This window comes from Neomonachus schauinslandi, chromosome 16 (assembly GCF_002201575.2).
Source record: "Neomonachus schauinslandi chromosome 16, ASM220157v2, whole genome shotgun sequence".
Classification (NCBI taxonomy): domain Eukaryota; kingdom Metazoa; phylum Chordata; class Mammalia; order Carnivora; family Phocidae; genus Neomonachus; species Neomonachus schauinslandi.
Window position 1 is genome coordinate 14,072,702 of NC_058418.1, and position 17,607 is coordinate 14,090,308.

The 17,607-nt window shown below is 52.1% G+C and overlaps 1 protein-coding gene across 1 annotated transcript in view; it reads right to left on the reverse strand.

Annotated features, from left to right (window-relative positions):
* The window catches only part of SIPA1L3 (signal induced proliferation associated 1 like 3), a 93,491-nt gene that overhangs the window by 15,221 nt on the left and 60,663 nt on the right, over positions 1-17,607 (reverse strand). Inside the window, exon 14 of the mRNA XM_021701025.1 lies at positions 7,033-7,254. Coding sequence (XP_021556700.1) covers positions 7,033-7,254 — 222 coding nt within the window. The remainder of the gene's footprint in view (positions 1-7,032; positions 7,255-17,607) is intronic.

A 17,607-nucleotide genomic window follows, 5' to 3' on the forward strand; every position in this document is an offset into this window, starting at 1 on the left:
ATGTCAGAGGCGCTTGTGTGTTTGTGGTCCCACTCTCACCTCATCTGCAGCCTTCTGTTCTGTGTTGGGAACAAGGCCTGCCACATTGCAAGCACTCAGAAGAAGCTGTTCAACGCGAATCACACGGAGCCAACCTTCCTTCTAACCAACCAACCAACCCACCAACCCACTTCCCTACTTACCTCCTTCCTTTCAACCTTCCTCTCTTCCTTTTTTTAAAAAAAACTTAAGTAATCTCTACACCCAATGTGGGACTCGAACTCACGACCCTGAGATCAGGAGTCGCATGCTCCTCTGACTGAGCCAGCCAGGCGCCCCTCTTCCTTCCTTTTCTAAGAAGTGTCAATGACTTTTATAAAGCAGGAAAAAGCACAGAGATATTTTAAAAAGTTAAGCCAAAAGAACACAAGTATTTCTTCCCTGTTCTGTTTAATTTTGTGTTCATGTGCTAACATTGCCTTCCCAGCTCCCAGGACCTCTGGGAGTCTGATGGGGCATTCGAGATTCTGCGGTGGGAGGCTGGCTCGCCAGGAGACATCCTGTACAAGGTCCTGCCCCAACCCCCAAGCCCGCACACATCTCTGCGGCAGGCCTGACTCTCTCACTGCGCCACCAGGCTGTGTCTAAAGGGAATAGAGTACGATGGAATTCAGTTTGGGGCGTCAAATCAATCATTTTTGCTCTTATTTTTTTCTTCTGGAAGAATTTCCCGATGTAGTTTCTAAATGGCAAATTCTAAGCAATCATTTAAAAGGGCATTAACTCCAGGTTAACAAAACCAACCAGACTGCGCTTGTACATTCCGACCTGTTTCCTTTTTCTCAAGATCTCGGGTCCCCATGATTGTGAAAACCTAATGACCCGGAGGACAAAAGAGACTGCTCTCTGCCGGTTCAAAAGGATGAGATCACCTTCTCTGTGCTAATATGGTAACTGTCCCCGAGATACGAAGAGGAAAGAGCAAGTGAAAAAGGCAGATGTGCAGAGACGGGGAGCCACACTGGCCAACGGAAGGGGGCGTGAGGGAGGAAGCACGTGGGGTCCCACGGGCTCGTCTCGGTTGGAACACTTCGGGATGGACGTGGAAGAAACGAAGGCCATGGTTGTGCTTGGGGAGGGGGGTGCTGGACGGCTGGGGGCCGGGAAGGGACAGAGGCTGGGTTTGTGCCGTGAACCCTCTGGTACTAGTTCGGTTTTTATCCTGGCCAGGGTTTACCTTTCACGAGACAAACGAAGAGCACACCGGAAAGATGTGCCTTCTCTCCGGGGTCTGCCCGACAGCACCAGACATCACTTCTGATTTGCTCGCGTTGCCTGAACTTGGACTTGGCCGTGTTGTGGAATGACACCACTTATAGCAGAAAACAAGGGCAGACAACTTACAAAGGCAGCGCTGCAGTACGGTCCCCCCAGACAACAGCGACTCCTTCTTCCTGTGACAGCAGGGCCTGAGGTGGACGGTGACCGATGGCTCTGACTTGGCTGGGCCTGTCCCCAGCTGACTCTGGGCTCTGGCCTCCAACTGGGGCAGCTCCCTCAGGACCAAGTTAATTAAGCCAATTAGCACCACTGTCGGCCTCTCTGGGCCGGGGGCTGTGTCAACGTGGCTGGTGAGGACACAGAGCAGGGCTGCACCTCAGGTGGCAGGCGGATATTCCTGGAGGGATGGCTGGGAGAGAGGCCCGTTGGGGAGGGGGGCTGCCCTGTTATGGGGTGGGGATGTTGGGGAGAGGCCTCTCCCCGCCGCTCCTTCCGTGGCTGCACGGAGCTGGACCTAAATCTGAGGAAGGAGCTGGAATGGCAGGTGCCAACCACGAGACACCAGTGCCTGTCAGCCCAGCCAACAGTGACCGGGTGTTTCCCTACGACTTGCTGAAATCCTCACGTCACCTCTGTGCTCACGCGCTCCTGGGCCCCGGTGGCCTTCACACACGGGATTTCCCTTCACCCCCTCGGTGGCGCTGCAGGAGGACGCTTGGGGGGCCTGGGTCCTCAGGTGTGACCCGGGGGCTGGCCCTCCCATCCACCACTCCACACTTAAAGGCAACAGAGACCATTCCTGGAGGAGGCTCTGCTTCCTCCTTGCTGGGCCCAGAGTCTGCGGGGCCAGGGGCCAGTGGGGCCTAAGCACGTGTACCTAACAACAACCCTACATTGTGTGGCTGACTGGTTTAACACTCAGAGAGAAGTGTAGGGCCATTATCTGGAAGAGCGGTGGCCTGTTCTTGGCTGTGCCTACCTTGTGAAAGAGGCTTCTCAGGGTGGCCCAGTGACCACTAGCCCATTAGTGGCATCTCCAGCCCTGCAGCCCGGCCGAGACTGGCCCGTTGAGGAGGCGGTGCCCAGGAGGGCTGAGGGCTGCCTGCTCCACCTCCCAACCGGCCGGGCTCCAGTCTGGCCCCTCCTGTCAGAAGGGAAACCTGTGGGCCCAGTCACACCCTCACCTGCTAAGCCCCTGGCAGCTCGAAGGTGGTGCTGGGGCCTCGAATGGATTAACTCACTAAATCCTCACAACCCTGGAGCTAGGGATGGCTGTCATTCCAGGTTAAAGAGAGGGAAGTTGAGGGGCTAAGGTGGGGGTAAGCAGCCAATGGATCTCCATCCTGACCCCCACGCTGTTCTGCCCTCTAATGGCTAGGAGAAGGCAGGCCAATGAATTAATGCGTCCTGGGACAAAGTGGCCAAAATGGGGCTGTCTGGCCATCCCCTGAGGCAGAGGTGCTGGCCTGTCCCTCCCCAAGTGTTGACCAGGGGCCTGCAGCAGAAGGTCTGGGGGTGGGAGACAGAGCACAGATTCTCTGTTCTTCACTAGCTTACTCTGTCGTTTGGTCAACTAGAGCATGTGCCCCAATACAGAGGAGACTATCCCCTCCGAGAAATCAGTCCTCAGGAAATAGGAGTCACCACCCTGGACAGGAGTCCTTCTTGGGTCTTTCATATGATGAGATGCTCTGTTAGTTACCTTGCTGGATACGAATCCTAGCTCTGCCACTTTTGGCTGTGGACCTGGCTATGTACTTCTAACTGTGCCTCAGTTTCCTCATCTGGAAATGGGGGTAACAACAGCATCCCTCTAGTGGGGTTGCTGGAGGATCACTGAGGCCAGGTCTGTATAGCCCCAGCCAAGCAGTCTGGAGGAAAGGGAGCACCCCTGTGCTGGATGAGGCCATTAGCATTTCTCCGTGGGATGTGTTAGACGTCCCTGACTGGTATCAATGACAAGGGAAGCAAAGAAAGTAGACAGATTTGGGAATTACTCCTGGTGGGGGTGGGGAATAAGGTCATAATATGTGGTGACCCTGGGGGACAAATCACAAAACCAACAAGCACAATATCTGCAGTGATTAACCTTAACTAACCAAGTGAATCTGGGTAAGTGACATAACCATTCTGTACCTCAATTTTTCTTTTCTTTTTTAAAGATTTTATTTATTTATTTATTTGACAGAGAGACAGGGAGAGAGGGAACACAAGCAGGGGGAGTGGGAGAGGGAGAAGCAGGCTTCCCGCTGAGCAGGGAGCCCGATGTGGGGCTCAATCCTAGGACCCTGGGATCATGACCTGAGCCAAAGGCAGACGCTTAACCGACTGAGCCACTCAGGCGCCCCTGTACCTCAATTTTTCTTATCTGGAAAATGGGAGGCAAAGTACTTGCATCTCCTTGTTCTATAGTGAGGATTAAATGAGTCAATGTAGGTGAAGGGCTTATAACAGGACTTGGTAAAGTAGGGATTAATATACGTAGGTAAATAAGTTATGCAAATGAGCTCCTGTGCCTTGGGATAAAATTTCAGTGACAGCTTCATATACGGAAAAAAAAAAAAGTATGTTTAACCTCAAATAATTTAGCTTGAAGATGATGTTTTTGGAAAACTAGGTTAGGTGACTCAGAAGGATCTTTTAACAATGAAAAAGACACTATCTCCAAAATGCTCATAGAGAGTCTGAATAAAACAGCTTTATGAAATGGGAGTATGTGGACAAAAGCAATTCTAAATTAGCATATTATCTTCCACATGTGCTTTAAAAAATGTATCTATATGGGGCGCCTGGCTGACTCAGTGATTCTTGATCTTGGGGCTGTGAGTTCGAGCCCCATGTCGGGAGCAGATATTACTTAAAAATATAATCTTTAAAAAAACGTATCTATAACTAAATTATTGAATATTATAAGCAGCCATGAAACTATTTTATGTGTGGTCCTAAATATTTTATTATATTTATATATTGATATATTTTATATATTTAGTTTACATGTTTATACAAACATACACATCCAGGAGTGCCTTGATGGCTCAGGCAGTTAAGCGGCTGCCTTTGGCTGAGGTCATGTTCCTGGGGTCCTGGGATTGAGCCCTGTGTGTGTGTGTGTGTGGGGGTCCCTGCTCAGTGGAGAGTCTGCTTCTCCCCCTGCCCCTCCCCCTGCTCATGCTCCTCTCTCAAATAAATAAAATCTTTAAAACAAACATACATACACACCTATAAAAAGTCTTGTTTGAATTCTTATCATGGGGAAAAGGGGTTTTTTGTTTGTTTAGGGTTATTATATGTCCAGGCATATTTTCTGAGCACGTACTATGTACTGGGCCCTGGGTGGGGCTCACAGTATCTCTGCTCCCCCAGAATTCTCAGTTCACTGTGGGGGACAGAGGAGGCAAGCCGCTAGGAAAAGGGTCTGATGTGCCCTGGGACAGGTGCCGGGGCAGGGAAGAAGCATGCAGTCAGTGGAAGGTGAGCCCAGCGTGGGCTTGAATGAGCTTCCCCAAGGACGACGGCATGTCTGTGTTAAGACCTGAGAGGTGGTGTTATGGGTCCCTTCCAAAAACATGTTGAAGTACGAACCCCAAGTATCTGAGTGTGACCTTATTTGGAAATAGGGTCTTTACAGAGGTAACCAAAGCAAACTGAGGCCATTAGGATGGACCCGAATCCACTGACTGGTGTCCTTATAAAAAGTGGAGATGTCAACACAGAGACACATATGTAGGGAGGATGCCGTGTGAAGATGAAGGCAGAGAATGGGCAGATGCATCTACAGGCCAAGGAATCACCAGCCGCTGGGAGAGTGGCCAGAACAGATCCCCCTTCACAGCCCTCAAAAGGAACCAACCCCACCAACACCATGATCTCAGAAGTCTGACCTCCAGAACTGTGACACACTGGGTCTAGCGTGCACCCGGGGGAAGGACGGCCAGGTCAGCTGCCACGTGGAAGAGCCTAACGGGGCCTGCAGGGCTTGCCCCTCTGGCCACCCTAAAAAGTGGGGGCCCTGTAGATCTCATGGGGTTGTATGGCAGCGAGATCAAAACGAGATGCGTGATTCATGCGTTCACCGAAGGAGCACCCAGACGCCGGGCAGCCTGCAGGTGTCTTGTGACTAAGACAGCGGTGCCTGCTTTCAGGGGAACAGAGAAAGTGACAGGGTGACGGCGGGGGTACATACAGCTGGGAAGGCCCATCTGAGGAGGTGACATCGGACCAAGCCCCTGCCCCGAGATGGCTGCAAGATCTGGGAGAAGAACACTCCAGGCCATTAGAGAACCCCTACATTGGCCCCGAGCTTGGCCTGGCCTTGGCAAGCAGGAGGAACAGCGGAGGCTGGTGGAGTAGAGAGAGCGAGGGGCAACGCGGGAGGAGGGGAGGGCAGGGGGAGAGGAGGCCGATTGTGCAGGGTCTGGGCAGGAGTGTGGGCATAGCACACGCCACACGAACACCTGGTACCATCGGTGTGCTTGGATCATCCATCCCCGGAGTGGGGGAAGCCGCTGGAGGTTCCGATCAGGAGAGCAGAGGCTCAGAGCCTGGGGCTACCAGTGATGTTTGTGAACTGGATTCTTGGTGTGAGCTCCCCAGGCTCGCCTGCCAACATCTGCAGGGACCAGTTTCTCTCTCCTGACACCTTTCTCCTTCTGAGCTCTGTCACCCCTACATTTGAAGGGCCCATCCAGGTCATGAAAGACGTTACAGAGAACCGGATGGAGGAGGGCAGAATCCCCCTCCCCCGGAACCAGCTCTATCCCTTACCGGCTGCTGTGCCTTATCTGTAAAATGGGGTGAGTAACAGGTCCACCTCACGGACCTGTTGTGAGGATTGAGGGAATTAATTCACATCTACAGGAGCTAAGAACCGAGACTGGTATACAGTGAGTACTCAGTAAATACAAGATACCATATTCTCCTAACGTGAAACAGAAATCCTTCCCTAATGCATATTCCTCTCCTCTCTTTTGCCTCTCCGCACTCAAACGAGCGGAGCACACAGTTTCCCTCCAATTCTGCCCTTCCCTTCTCTCCTGCACCCTTGAGGGACCTCCATGAGGCTCACAGCCCGTCAAGCTTGGGCTCCCGGGACACACGCTCGCCTGGGCCCCTCCTTATACTCTCTGGACACTGAGGGCTCTCTGGTCCCGTCCTGCACCTCCCCCTCCTCTCTACCCACACTCCTGGCCTTGGGTGTGCCTCCAGCCTCGTGCCTCTGTGCTGACAACACCCCAACTGCCCTCTCTAGCCTGACCCTCTCCCCTCAGCTCCAGACTCCGGACCCAACCGCCTCCTTCATGGCTTCTGTGCCTCGTGAACGCAACTCACCCGGGACTGAGCTCGGGGGCTCTTCCCCAACCAAGCCTGCTCCTCGCTCAGTCCCCATCTCAGCTCAAGGCCAGTCTGCCCTTCCGGTTACGGGACCTGGGGTGTTCTTCAACCTCGCCCTTCCCCGCAGCCCACATTCGGTCTGCCAGCCAACCCCGGCTGCTCCCGTTTAAGCATATCCATCCTGAAGCCAGCCCCCCTCCTCCTCGGCCTCCATCCTGCTCCGCCTCCCCCAAACCCCATCTCTGGCATGGCAGCTCCTTGGAAGCCGTGCCCCTCAGGCCGCCAAGGGACGCTCTGACCCCCCAACTAAGGGTGTTCTGTCCACAGCTGTACCCACGGCACCCTGCCGAATGAGCCAGTGAGGGGTCACCAACCCCGCCCTGTGCCCAGAGATGCCTGGCTCGGTTCCTGCAGCACCTCGCTGGGGGTCTGAGCACTTACTTCTTTGGGTCGGTGAAGGGGAGCGGCCGTGGCGGGGGCTCATCTGTCCTCTTCCATCCCGCCGGGTGCTTACTGTGTATGGGCTGCTTGGAGAAGAAGGACTTGGGGACAGAGGCGGAGAGCTGGAAGGGGCTGGACTGCGCCAGCTGTGAGGGTCGAGGAGTCTCTGTGCTGGCAGTTTTGTAAACCTGAACGGGGTAACCAGCCCGCGAGCTCACGTCACTGCAGAGTAAAAACAAGAGAAACAGTTGAATCCATTCCCCGTTTCCCCAAAGCGATCTGTTTAAATTTACTCTTGGGAAACAACAAAGTTCCTTCACACAACAGAGATACAAATACACGGCCCCCAGTCCCACCCCAGGAATGCCCTCTATGCCTCTGTGCGAATCTACAAAAGTCACCACCTGTGGGTGGACACACCCTGAGATTCCCTATCTCCTGGGCACAGCCTACGTAGCTGAAGGTGGGGGTCCTACCTGCTCGTCTCTAGAGAGATCCATAGTTTACAGTTTGCTCGCTCTCTCGCTCGCTTACACTTTCTTCCTCTCCCTCTCTCTCCCTTTTCCTATGCATTACAAATATACACCTGAATACGATCAGGGAGGTAGGAACTTTTTTGGTGGGGGGAGGAGGAAAATTTTATGTTGTTATGGGATGCATTAATATATTGTTCTGTAAGTTTTTTTTTTTCCTTAAAATAGAGCTTGCCAAGGAGCCCTTTCATTCAAATACTTTGGAGTACCTGCTATACATCAGACAACGTTCCTGCTGATCTAATCTAAAACCACAGCTCATTATCCCAAATGCTTGATTCCCATGGAATTCGTGCTACAATGAACCTCATGCTGCTAACCAGAACCCAACAGTTGGGGACCCAGCTGTTTACTCCCCTAGACAAAGTGACTTTTTGAAACTTTTAAATAAAATTCCAATTCCACTTCAAGTGAGAGGCATTTAATGAGAAAATTGATGCCTTTGGGGTTTAAGTCAATAAATGCTTTTTGATGGTCAATTTAACAATAGGAACGGGTGGGACTTTTGACTATGATCAAATGAGGAGACCGGCAGATCCTCTCCCCTGAAGCACAAGATTGACAAAACAACCATTTCGGCACTCTGGCCATTGACCAAGGGCATACGACAATCTGAGAGTCATCTATGCTTGAAAAGCCGCTGCACATCAGATGAGAAAAGAGGGAATCTGTGGCATTTTGGCTGGGGCTCCTGCCATCCTCCTGCCCAGCTCAATGCCTAAGGACCTTCCCGCCACACCAAAATCTTTGGGACAGCATCAAGCATACGGACATGTGTGCACCGAGAGTTTTGGAAGGAGAGGAGAGAAAAGGGCAGAAGAACAATTTAAAGAAACAATGGCTGAAAACTCCCCACATTTGATGAAAAAAATTCATCTACACAGCTAAGAAGCTCCCCAAGCCCTAAGCATGGTAAATACAAAGACATTCATATCCAGAAAAACAGCTCAAAGTCAAACAGTGAGATAAAAACCTTGAAAACCTCAAGAGAAAAAGGATTCATCACATACAGAGAAGCATCAATATAATTAACTGCTGACTTCGTATTTGAAACAATGGTATGGAATATTTTCAAAGTGCAGAAAGAAACAAACCACCAGCCAAGAATTCTGTATCCAGCAAAACTATATCCTTCACATATGAAGGTAAAATAAAAATATTCCCTGATAAACAGACGGAGAAATTGATTGCCTGCTCATCTGCCTGGTAAATTAATAAAAGAAGTCCTCAGGCTGAAAGCCAGGACTCCAGGGGCACCGGGCTGGCTCAGTCCACGGAGAGTGCGACTCTTGATCTCAGGTTGCAGGTTCAAGCCCCACACTGGGTGTAGAGATTACTTAAAAATAAAATCTTTATTTTTTTTAAATTTTATTTTATTATTTTTTAAGGATTTTGTTTATTTATTTGACAGAGAGAGACACAGCGAGAGAAGGAACACAAGCAGGGGGCAGAGGGAGGGGGAGAAGCGGGCCTCCCGCTGAGCAGGGAGCCCAACAGGGGGCTCGATCCCAGGACCCTGGGATCATGACCTGAGCCGAAGGCAGATGCTTAACGACTGAGCCACCCAGGCGCCACCAAAATAAAATCTTTTTTAAGAAAGATTTTAAATATTTACTTGAGAGACAGAGCAAGCTAAAGGGAGGGGGAGGAGAGGCAGTGGGAGAGGGAGAAGCAGACTCCCCGATGAGCAGGGAGCCAGGACCCTGGGATCATGACCTGAGCTGAAGGCAGCCGCTTAACCAACTGAGACACCTAGGCGCCCCTAAAAATAAAATCTTAAAAAAAGAAGAAGAAAGAAGAAAATGACTCCAGATGGTGACCTGAATCTATACGGAGAAATGAAAGGTCCAAGACGGTAAATCTGTGGGTTAGAATAAGACTATAGATTTATGTTTCCTTATTTCTTCTCTAATTTCCTTAAAGACATAAGATTGTAAAAGGCAGTAAGAACAGCACTATATTGTTTGGCTTATAACATATTCGAATGTAATAAAATGACAAAAAATAGCACAAAGGATGGGGAAGGGAATGTGGCTATACTGAGATAAGTTTCTTTCTTTAAAATTAAAAAAAAAAAATTCTTTTTGAGGTTGGGGAGGGGGCAGAGGGAGAGAGAGAAACCCAAGCAGGCTCCACGCTCAGCAGGGAGCCCAAAGCGGGGGCCTGATCTCATGATCCTGAGCTGGAATCAAGAGTTGGATGCTTAACCAACTGAGCCCCCCCAGGCGCCTCTGGAGAAAAGTTTCTATATTTTATTGGAATTAGGTTACTAGATCTAAATTACACTGTTAAGATGCATATTATAACTAAAAAAATATGGTAAAAAAATCAAGAGGAATCCAAACGGTACACTAAATTTATTTAACACAAAAGGTGGCAGTAAAGGAAGAACAGAGCAGGGCCCTGGGTGGCTCAGTTGGTTAAGCGTCTGATTCTTGATTTTGGCTCAGGTCATGATCTCAGCGTCATGAGATTGAGCCCTGTGTCATGCTCAGTGTGGAATCAGCTTGAGATTCTCTCTCTCCCTTTGCCCCTCCCCCTGCTCTCACTTTCTCTCTCAAATAAATAAAATCTTAAAAAAAAAAAAAAAAGGAAGAACAGAGCAAGAAGAGAGTAACCATATGGAAAATAGCAAAATGGGGAATGTAAATTCAATTGTTATCAACGATTTCTCTAAATGTGAATGTTTCAACACCCAAAGTGAAAGACAGAAGACTGTCAGACTGGATTAAAAGAAGCGAGCTCTGACTAGATATGCTTTCTAAGATTTAGCAACATCTATTAATGGGGCCACAGTTACAAACTGGTGGGGGGATGCCCAGGGAGCCAGGGAGCATATAACACGAGGAATGGACCTCAGGGTGATCAGGAGGCCTCCCCAGGGAGGCAACGGCAGCTGAGCCAAGAACTGAAGGATGAGTAGCATCAGTCTAACATCTGACCCCCCAGAAATCTGTGCCACAGAAAAGCCTGCACAAGTACTTGTGGGCACATACAAGGATGGTCACCGCAGTGCTGTGTGTAATCAGGTAAGTTAGGGGCGCCTGGCTGGTTTGGTAGGAGGAGTATGTGACTCTTGATCTCAGGGCAGTGGGTTTGAGTCTCATGTTGGCTGTAGAGATTATTTTAAGACAATAAATAAAAACTTAAAAAAAAAGAAAGAAAGAAAGGAAGTTAGACCTGGCCTGGGTGTCTTTTAACAGGGGATTAATAGATGTTCCAAGCACACCCTGATGATCAAAAATGATGCAGCCAGTTCGGGGCGCCTGGGTGGCTAGCTGGTTAAGCGACCACCCTCAGCTCAGGTCATGATCCCAGGATGCTGGGATGGAGCCCCGCACCTCTCTGGCAGGCTCCGTGCAGTGTTCAGCAGGGAGTCTGCTTCTCCCTCTCCCTCTGCCCCTCCCCTGGTTCGTGCACTCTCTCTCTCTCTCTCAATTAAATAAAATCTTAAAAAAAAACTGAAACAAAATGATGCAGCCAGTTCAAAGAATGAGGTAGGTTTCTTATAAACAAGGACAGATGTTTGAGTGGAAACAGGCAGGGAAAAAGGCATGACTCTGCTCTTTCTTTTTATATATGCACATAGAGTGTAGGATTATTGATTTTTTTTTTTTGTTTTGTCTTTCTTACAACCGTAGTTTTTTTTTTTCTTCCCCAACTGTGGGTCATTAAACCATTTTACTGGCTCTTGACCATTATTAAGGGGAGAAAAAACACCCAAGCCTGACAGATAGGAATAAAAAACATCGGTGTACAGGATGTGAGGTAAGTTAAGGATAATCAGCATTTTGTGAAACTTCATTCTGGATGTCTGTGCGGGGTTGTAACGTAAAGTGCTTCCCCCGTTTTGGGTAACGGTCAAAAATGCTTGAAAGAACTGGGCTGGTGCAGGTCTGGAGGAAAATCTCTGGGGGAGTGTGCACAGACTGGTGATCTCTGGAGGGAGTAATGAGGGGAACATGGGCAGAATACAAGTCCAATGAAACCATACCGGTGGTACAGGGTAAAAAGGCAGTGTACCTGACACCTTGGTCTCCCTGCTTGAGGCAACCGAGACCCATCCTTTCTTCAGCAGACAGCCTGGGCACACACAGCACACGGGTGTGAGAGGGAGTGTGTATGGTTCCCACTTTTTTTTTTTTAAGATTCTATTTATCTATTTGAGAGAGAGGGAGAGCGCTTGCACAAGCAGGGGGAGCAGCAGGGGGAGGGAGAGGGAGAAGCAGAGCAGGGAGCGGGATGCAGGTGGGGCTCAATCCTGGACCCCCAGGATCATGACCTGAGCCACCCAGGCGCCCCTCCCGCTTTCCTTTGTAAAATAAATGGCCGCGTATGATAAGCTTGCTGTGCACCCTGCTCTCCCCGTAACAATATATTCTGTAGATCCGTCCGTGTCAGTCCACACAAGCCCCCTCTCTTTAATGGCCACAGGGGGTCCACTCTATGAATCTATCGCTAGTGATTTTAACCTTTTTACATTTCTCTACTTGGCCATCTGGCACGTTCACTCAGCTTTCGTGAGCTGAAAAAACAAGAGATGATTAAAGAAGGAAGGGGAAAAGACGAACGCCCTTTGCCTCTACCAGCAGGCTCCATCCACTGCCTCCTTCGAGATGCGCTGGACCCTCCTCAGGTGCTGCCGCAGACACTGTGGGTGTCGGCCTAATCCCCCCTCAACCTGTAAACAGAGGCTGATTTTACTCATCCCTTGCTTGAGGGAGGTGACCTGACACCACCCAGCCCAGGGGGCAAGTCCTGACTGGGTGAGGTCACTTGCTGGGAGGGGTACGGGTGGGTCTGTAACCTATTTCTGGCCGGTGAGATGTCAGGGAGTGCGTCTACGGGTTGTCTGCTGGGTGATTTCTTTCTTTCTTTCTTTCTTTTTTTAAGATTTTATTTATTTGCGAGACAGAGAATGAGACAGAGAGCATGAGAGGGAGGAGGGTCAGAGGGAGAAGCAGACTCCCTGCTGAGCAGGGAGCCCGATGCGGGACTCGATCCCGGGACTCCAGGATCATGACCTGAGCCGAAGGCAGTTGCTTAACCAACTGAGCCACCCAGGCGCCCCTGCTGGGTGATTTCTGGGGAAGCTTTCTTCGCTAACAAAAAACACTTGCAGAAAACATCACGTTCTCCTCCATTGGACACCGTGACTACCTGGGTGAAGGACTGCCACCTTGAGATGGAGGGGAACCAGCCTGTAGGCTGATGGAGGCAGGACACAAAACAGAGAAAGAACTTAGGTCTTTGAGTCAATACATTACCCAGTCCCGGGGCCCTCCCTAACTTGGCACTTCATTCCGTGAGAGAACAGACTTGCTTCAGCTGAGCTGGGCTTTTCTCTTACTTGTAGCCAAAGGCATGCCCATGACTGTGTCCCTATCTTCAACTTCTCCAAGACTCAGGAGTAGATGGTCCTTCGCATACAGTATGGCCTCAACACAGAACGATCCCCCGGAATATGCTGTGTCTCTCGACCCAGCCCTGAGGTGGGCGCCCCTTCCCACACATCCGTGGACCATGAGCCCAGGTACCCAGTCCGGGGTGGAGTTTTTAACCCCACCTACCGATCCCTTTCTGAAGCACTGACACGGACAGACGCCTTCCCCGGGCCTCAGCCAGGACTTGAAAAACAAGGCAGCACCGTGCGGTGGACGAGAACGCGGGCTGCACCGCTCACCTGACCCTGGGGTTCCAACCCCAGCTCTGAGCGACACACTGCGACCTTAGCTAGGCTCCCTTCCCCTCAGTGAGCCTGTCCCCTCCTCCGAGAAACGAGGGACCAGCAGCACCACCGCCGGAGGTCAAGTGTGCAAAGTTGTGAATGGATGTGGTGTGCCTGCACTACCACCCCACCTGCACCCGGAGAGGCGACACGCTTATCTGTGTTGTCTCAGGGAGCACTTAGGATTCTGTGCGAGGAAAAGCTTTTGTGGCTTCCGAAAAAAGCTGAAAAAACCATGGGCTGGCTGGAGAAGCCAGATCTGCACGCACACGTTCAACACTCGAGTCTTGGTGGGTGGCCCCGGGTGGGCGACAAGCCTTTGGGAGGGAGGGACGGCGCTGGCTATGCGGAGCCCGTGAGCATGGAGCGACCCTGCACTAAGCATCTTCCAGGCGTCCCTTCGTTAATCGTCCTGGCAACCCCACAAGGCAGGAGCTACACCAGCCCCGGGTTTCAAGTGGGAAAACTGAGGCCCGGAGAGATGAAATAACTTGCCTCGAGTGATGCAGCTGGTAGGGGATGGAGCCAGGATGCAAACCCAGTCTGGCTCAAGAGACCCTGCTTTTAACCACGAGCCTGTACTTTCAAGGACAACGGCAGTCACGATAAATACGTGGTAAGTGCAAACGAAACCTAGCAGCAGGGGGCTATTTTTGGACCCAGCGCCGTCTCAGGCCCCGTGCGAAGTACTTTAAATGCATGATGTTGGTTCATTCTGGCAGCCAGAGACCACAGATCCTATTATTAACCCCATCTTACAGATGAGAAAATTGAGCCTCAGAGAAACTAAGGAGCCTTGTCGGAGATCACAGAGTTGGGACAGCTGTGGAGCTGTTATCTGGACACTGGTAGTCTGAGGCCAGAGTCCCGGAAATAACACTGCTCTCCCCCCATACTCCTCACTGCTTGGTCTTAACTGCTGGACCAACCTTGCCCTCTCGGCCTGGTGTCTGGCATGGCCTTGAGAGTTGAACCAGTCCCTGCCTGTGGCTGGAGTTATGCTCCAGGGTAGGACATGGGGTCAAACTGATGCAGAATCCAATCAGTGCTCATCACCTCCACCCCATGCCCATCACGGCAGCAACCTCCTCCTGCCCAACCCCCACCACACGCAGCCAGAGGGAGCCTGTGAACACCTGAGTCGGATCACAGCCCTCTTCTGCCCAGGACTCTCTGTGGCTCCGCCTAACTCAGGGTAGAGTCAGAGTCCTCCCCTCTGCCCAGGAGGCCCCACGCCACCTGGCCGGCCCCCTCTGCCCTCAGCTCCTCCCACTCACCAGGTTCCAGCCGGGGAAACTCTTTCCAGCTAGAAACATTTTGGCCCTGGGGCCTTTGCACTGCTCCCCACTTTCTTTGAGAGAGCTTGGGCTCCATGCCCAGACTGACTGTGACTCTCCAAGTGGATCTCTGTCATGCGTGACCCCAGTGGATCCTGAGGCCCTCGCATTGCCTTTAAGGGTCGTGTCCCCAGAACGGTACCCCGGGGACTCCCTCCCAGCCTAGCCTGGGGAAGCAAAACCACGTGCTTCCTGCCTGGCCGTGGCAGCTCCCCGTGGAGCCGAGGGCCTCTGAGTGCCCCTTCACAGCTCTGACAAATTGCTCTGGAAACCTAGGGAGCTTTGGAGCGTGTGCTGCCTCAGGAGAGGGCAGGGGGCCAGGTGGCTGCCCGCCTGGGATCACTCGGCCCACTGCGGTGCCCACAGCGGGTGCTGACGCCTGGCCGTGTGCCTGGAAGCTGGGCTCCCATGACGAACGTCTGGAGAGAGCATCTGCGAAGTCCCTGAAATCATCGATGGGCACAAGCCGCTACAGGCCTCCGTGGCAGGGCTGCAGCACAAGGAGGGAGGGGGCGGGTGTCTCCCTGTTCGGGCACGGCCTGACCCATCCCTCTCCTGGCAGTCCCTGAGTTTTGCGGGTAAACTCAATTCCTTCCATCCTTCAAATTGTCCAGAGTAATCTTTTTTTTGCCCCCCAGAGTAATCTTTTTCAAACCTAAGTCAGATCATGCATTCGCACTCCTCCCATGGCTCCCAACGTCCCTCAGAGCCAAGCCAAATCCCAGCGGCTGACCGTGGTTGGTAAGCCTCCCAGAACTGGGCTCTGGCCTACCCTGCAAAACCAACCTCCTGCCACTCTCCCCCCTTTGCCCTGTCTGCTCCCCCCCTCTCTGGCCACCTGACCATTTCTTAAGCACTGCAGATGAGTTCACCTTCAGGGTCATGGCATTTGCTGTTTCCTCTACCCAGGTCAATCCCTTACCAACTCTTCCGAGAGGCCTTCCCGGCTCTCTGTCCTGTTGGGTTTTTCTCCCCAGACCTTATCAGCCCCCGGCATAGTGAGATCACGTGGTTGCTCAGTTGTCAGTCTGTCTTGCTCTCTCTCCGGGAGAATGTCAGCTCCACAAGAGAAACACTTCTGTTCCCTGCCACGTCACCATGTTTGGAAGTCGCCGGCACACAGTGGGTGCTTTAGTGATAAGAATAACCTTCCTCTCGGGCTGGGCCTGCCCCGCTCTCCTCTTCTTAAGAACCTCACCACTCCCTGTCTGCAGCAGCCTCCTGACTCTCAGCTCGCTGGCACCATCCCAGACCTGTGCCTCCCTCCCTCCTTATGTCCTAGCAAAGCCACTTGCTGACACAGTCACAGCTGCTCCGTCCTCCGGCCCAGGTCCCTTCCTTCTCACTCATCTCAGCCTCAGCCCTGTCCCTGATGCTCTGCCTCCAGTCCCATCTCTAGCACCATCTTTCAAAACATAAATCTGCCTCTACTACCCTTGCTGCTGAAACCTTTGTTTGCTGCCCATAGCTCTGAGGATGGAATCCAAATTCTGTAATGTGGCTGACAGGGCCTTGTGTGGTCTGGCTCCTGCTGACCTCCCGAAAAACCTCCCATCAGCTGCCCCCTCAGCTTCTACCCTTGAGCCAAGGAGCGTGTGGTTCAGTGACCTGACGGCATTCACCCTCCTTTCCACCTCAGGGCCTTTGCACATGATGCTCCCTTTCATAGGGGCACCCTCTCCACATCCCATCTTTCCTTTCTCTCTCTCTTTTTAAGATTTATTTATTATTTTAGAGAGTGGGGAGGGGCAGAGGGAGAGAATCTCAAGCAGACTCCCCTCTGAGCACAGAGCCTGATGCAGGGCTAGATCTCACCACCCTGAGATCATGACCCGAGCTGAAATCAAGGGTTGGATGCTTAACTGACTGAGCCACCCAGGTGCCCCTTTCTCTCTCTTTTTTAACTGCACATAGCTCATATACAGCAAAGTGTACAAAACATATACGTATAACTTAAGAAATAGTCACAAAGCAGACACCATATAACTGCACCCTGGGTCAAGAATATATCATCAGCCCCTCAGAAACCACTCACCTGCTCCCTCCTCCTTGTTGCTTTTATCTTAGAAATGACCCCTCCTCACGGAAACTCCCTTTGCCCCTCAGGCTATAGGTCAGACATTCCCTCCAGCCCTGCCCCACATCCACCCTCAGACCCCAGCGGGTCTTCTCTCCCCAGGCCTTCCCCGAGCACAATCCAGTCATTACTTTTATCATTCTTTGCCTGCTGTCTCCGTGGTATCTGGTCAGTGTCAGGACAGCAGGGGCCCCGCGTGCCCGCAGCACCCAGCAGGGGCCGGGCACACACGGGGCACTCGCTGTGCGAACAAACACGGGGGGGGCTCCGTTACAAAGTACTGGGGAACTAGAGCCAAGAGCAGCTGTGGGGCGCGCATGCCTGCCCTTGAGGAGCCGAGGCTGGGCAGCAGGCTGTCCCTGCAGCTCAGCCCAAGCAAGCAGGTTAAGGGCAGCGGTTGCACAAGGTCGGTGGGCGGCCTGGGGCCTTGACAGTGGAGGTGCGCGTGGGCCTCTCGGGACGCAGGTGCCCAGCGACCGTCTGGGAACTTGGTTCCCCTGCCGAGATGGTAAGGTTGGGGGAGGGCCAGCAGAGCGGGGCCCACAGTGGGTCTTGCACATCCTCTCTGTCTGGGACACTCTACCCTCCTGTTCTAGGAAAGCCCCTTCCATGATGGGTTCTGGCCCCTCCTTCAGGCTCCCACATCCCAGGTGCTTCCCTCACCCGGACACTGCCCACTCTGGGCTACCACTCTCTGGGGAAGGGCTTGTCTCCCCTGTTGGACTTTGAGCCCCGAGAGGGCAGGCCTGGGGCTGTCTCAAGTCACTGTGCTGTCCCCAGCACTGCCTGTAATAGGCATGGCCCGGGAGAAACATTCTGATTTAGTTCGTTTTAGAACAATCCCCTGTGATTTCAATGACAGCAGGCTCAGGGTATACTGCCCACTACTGTCCTAAGGGC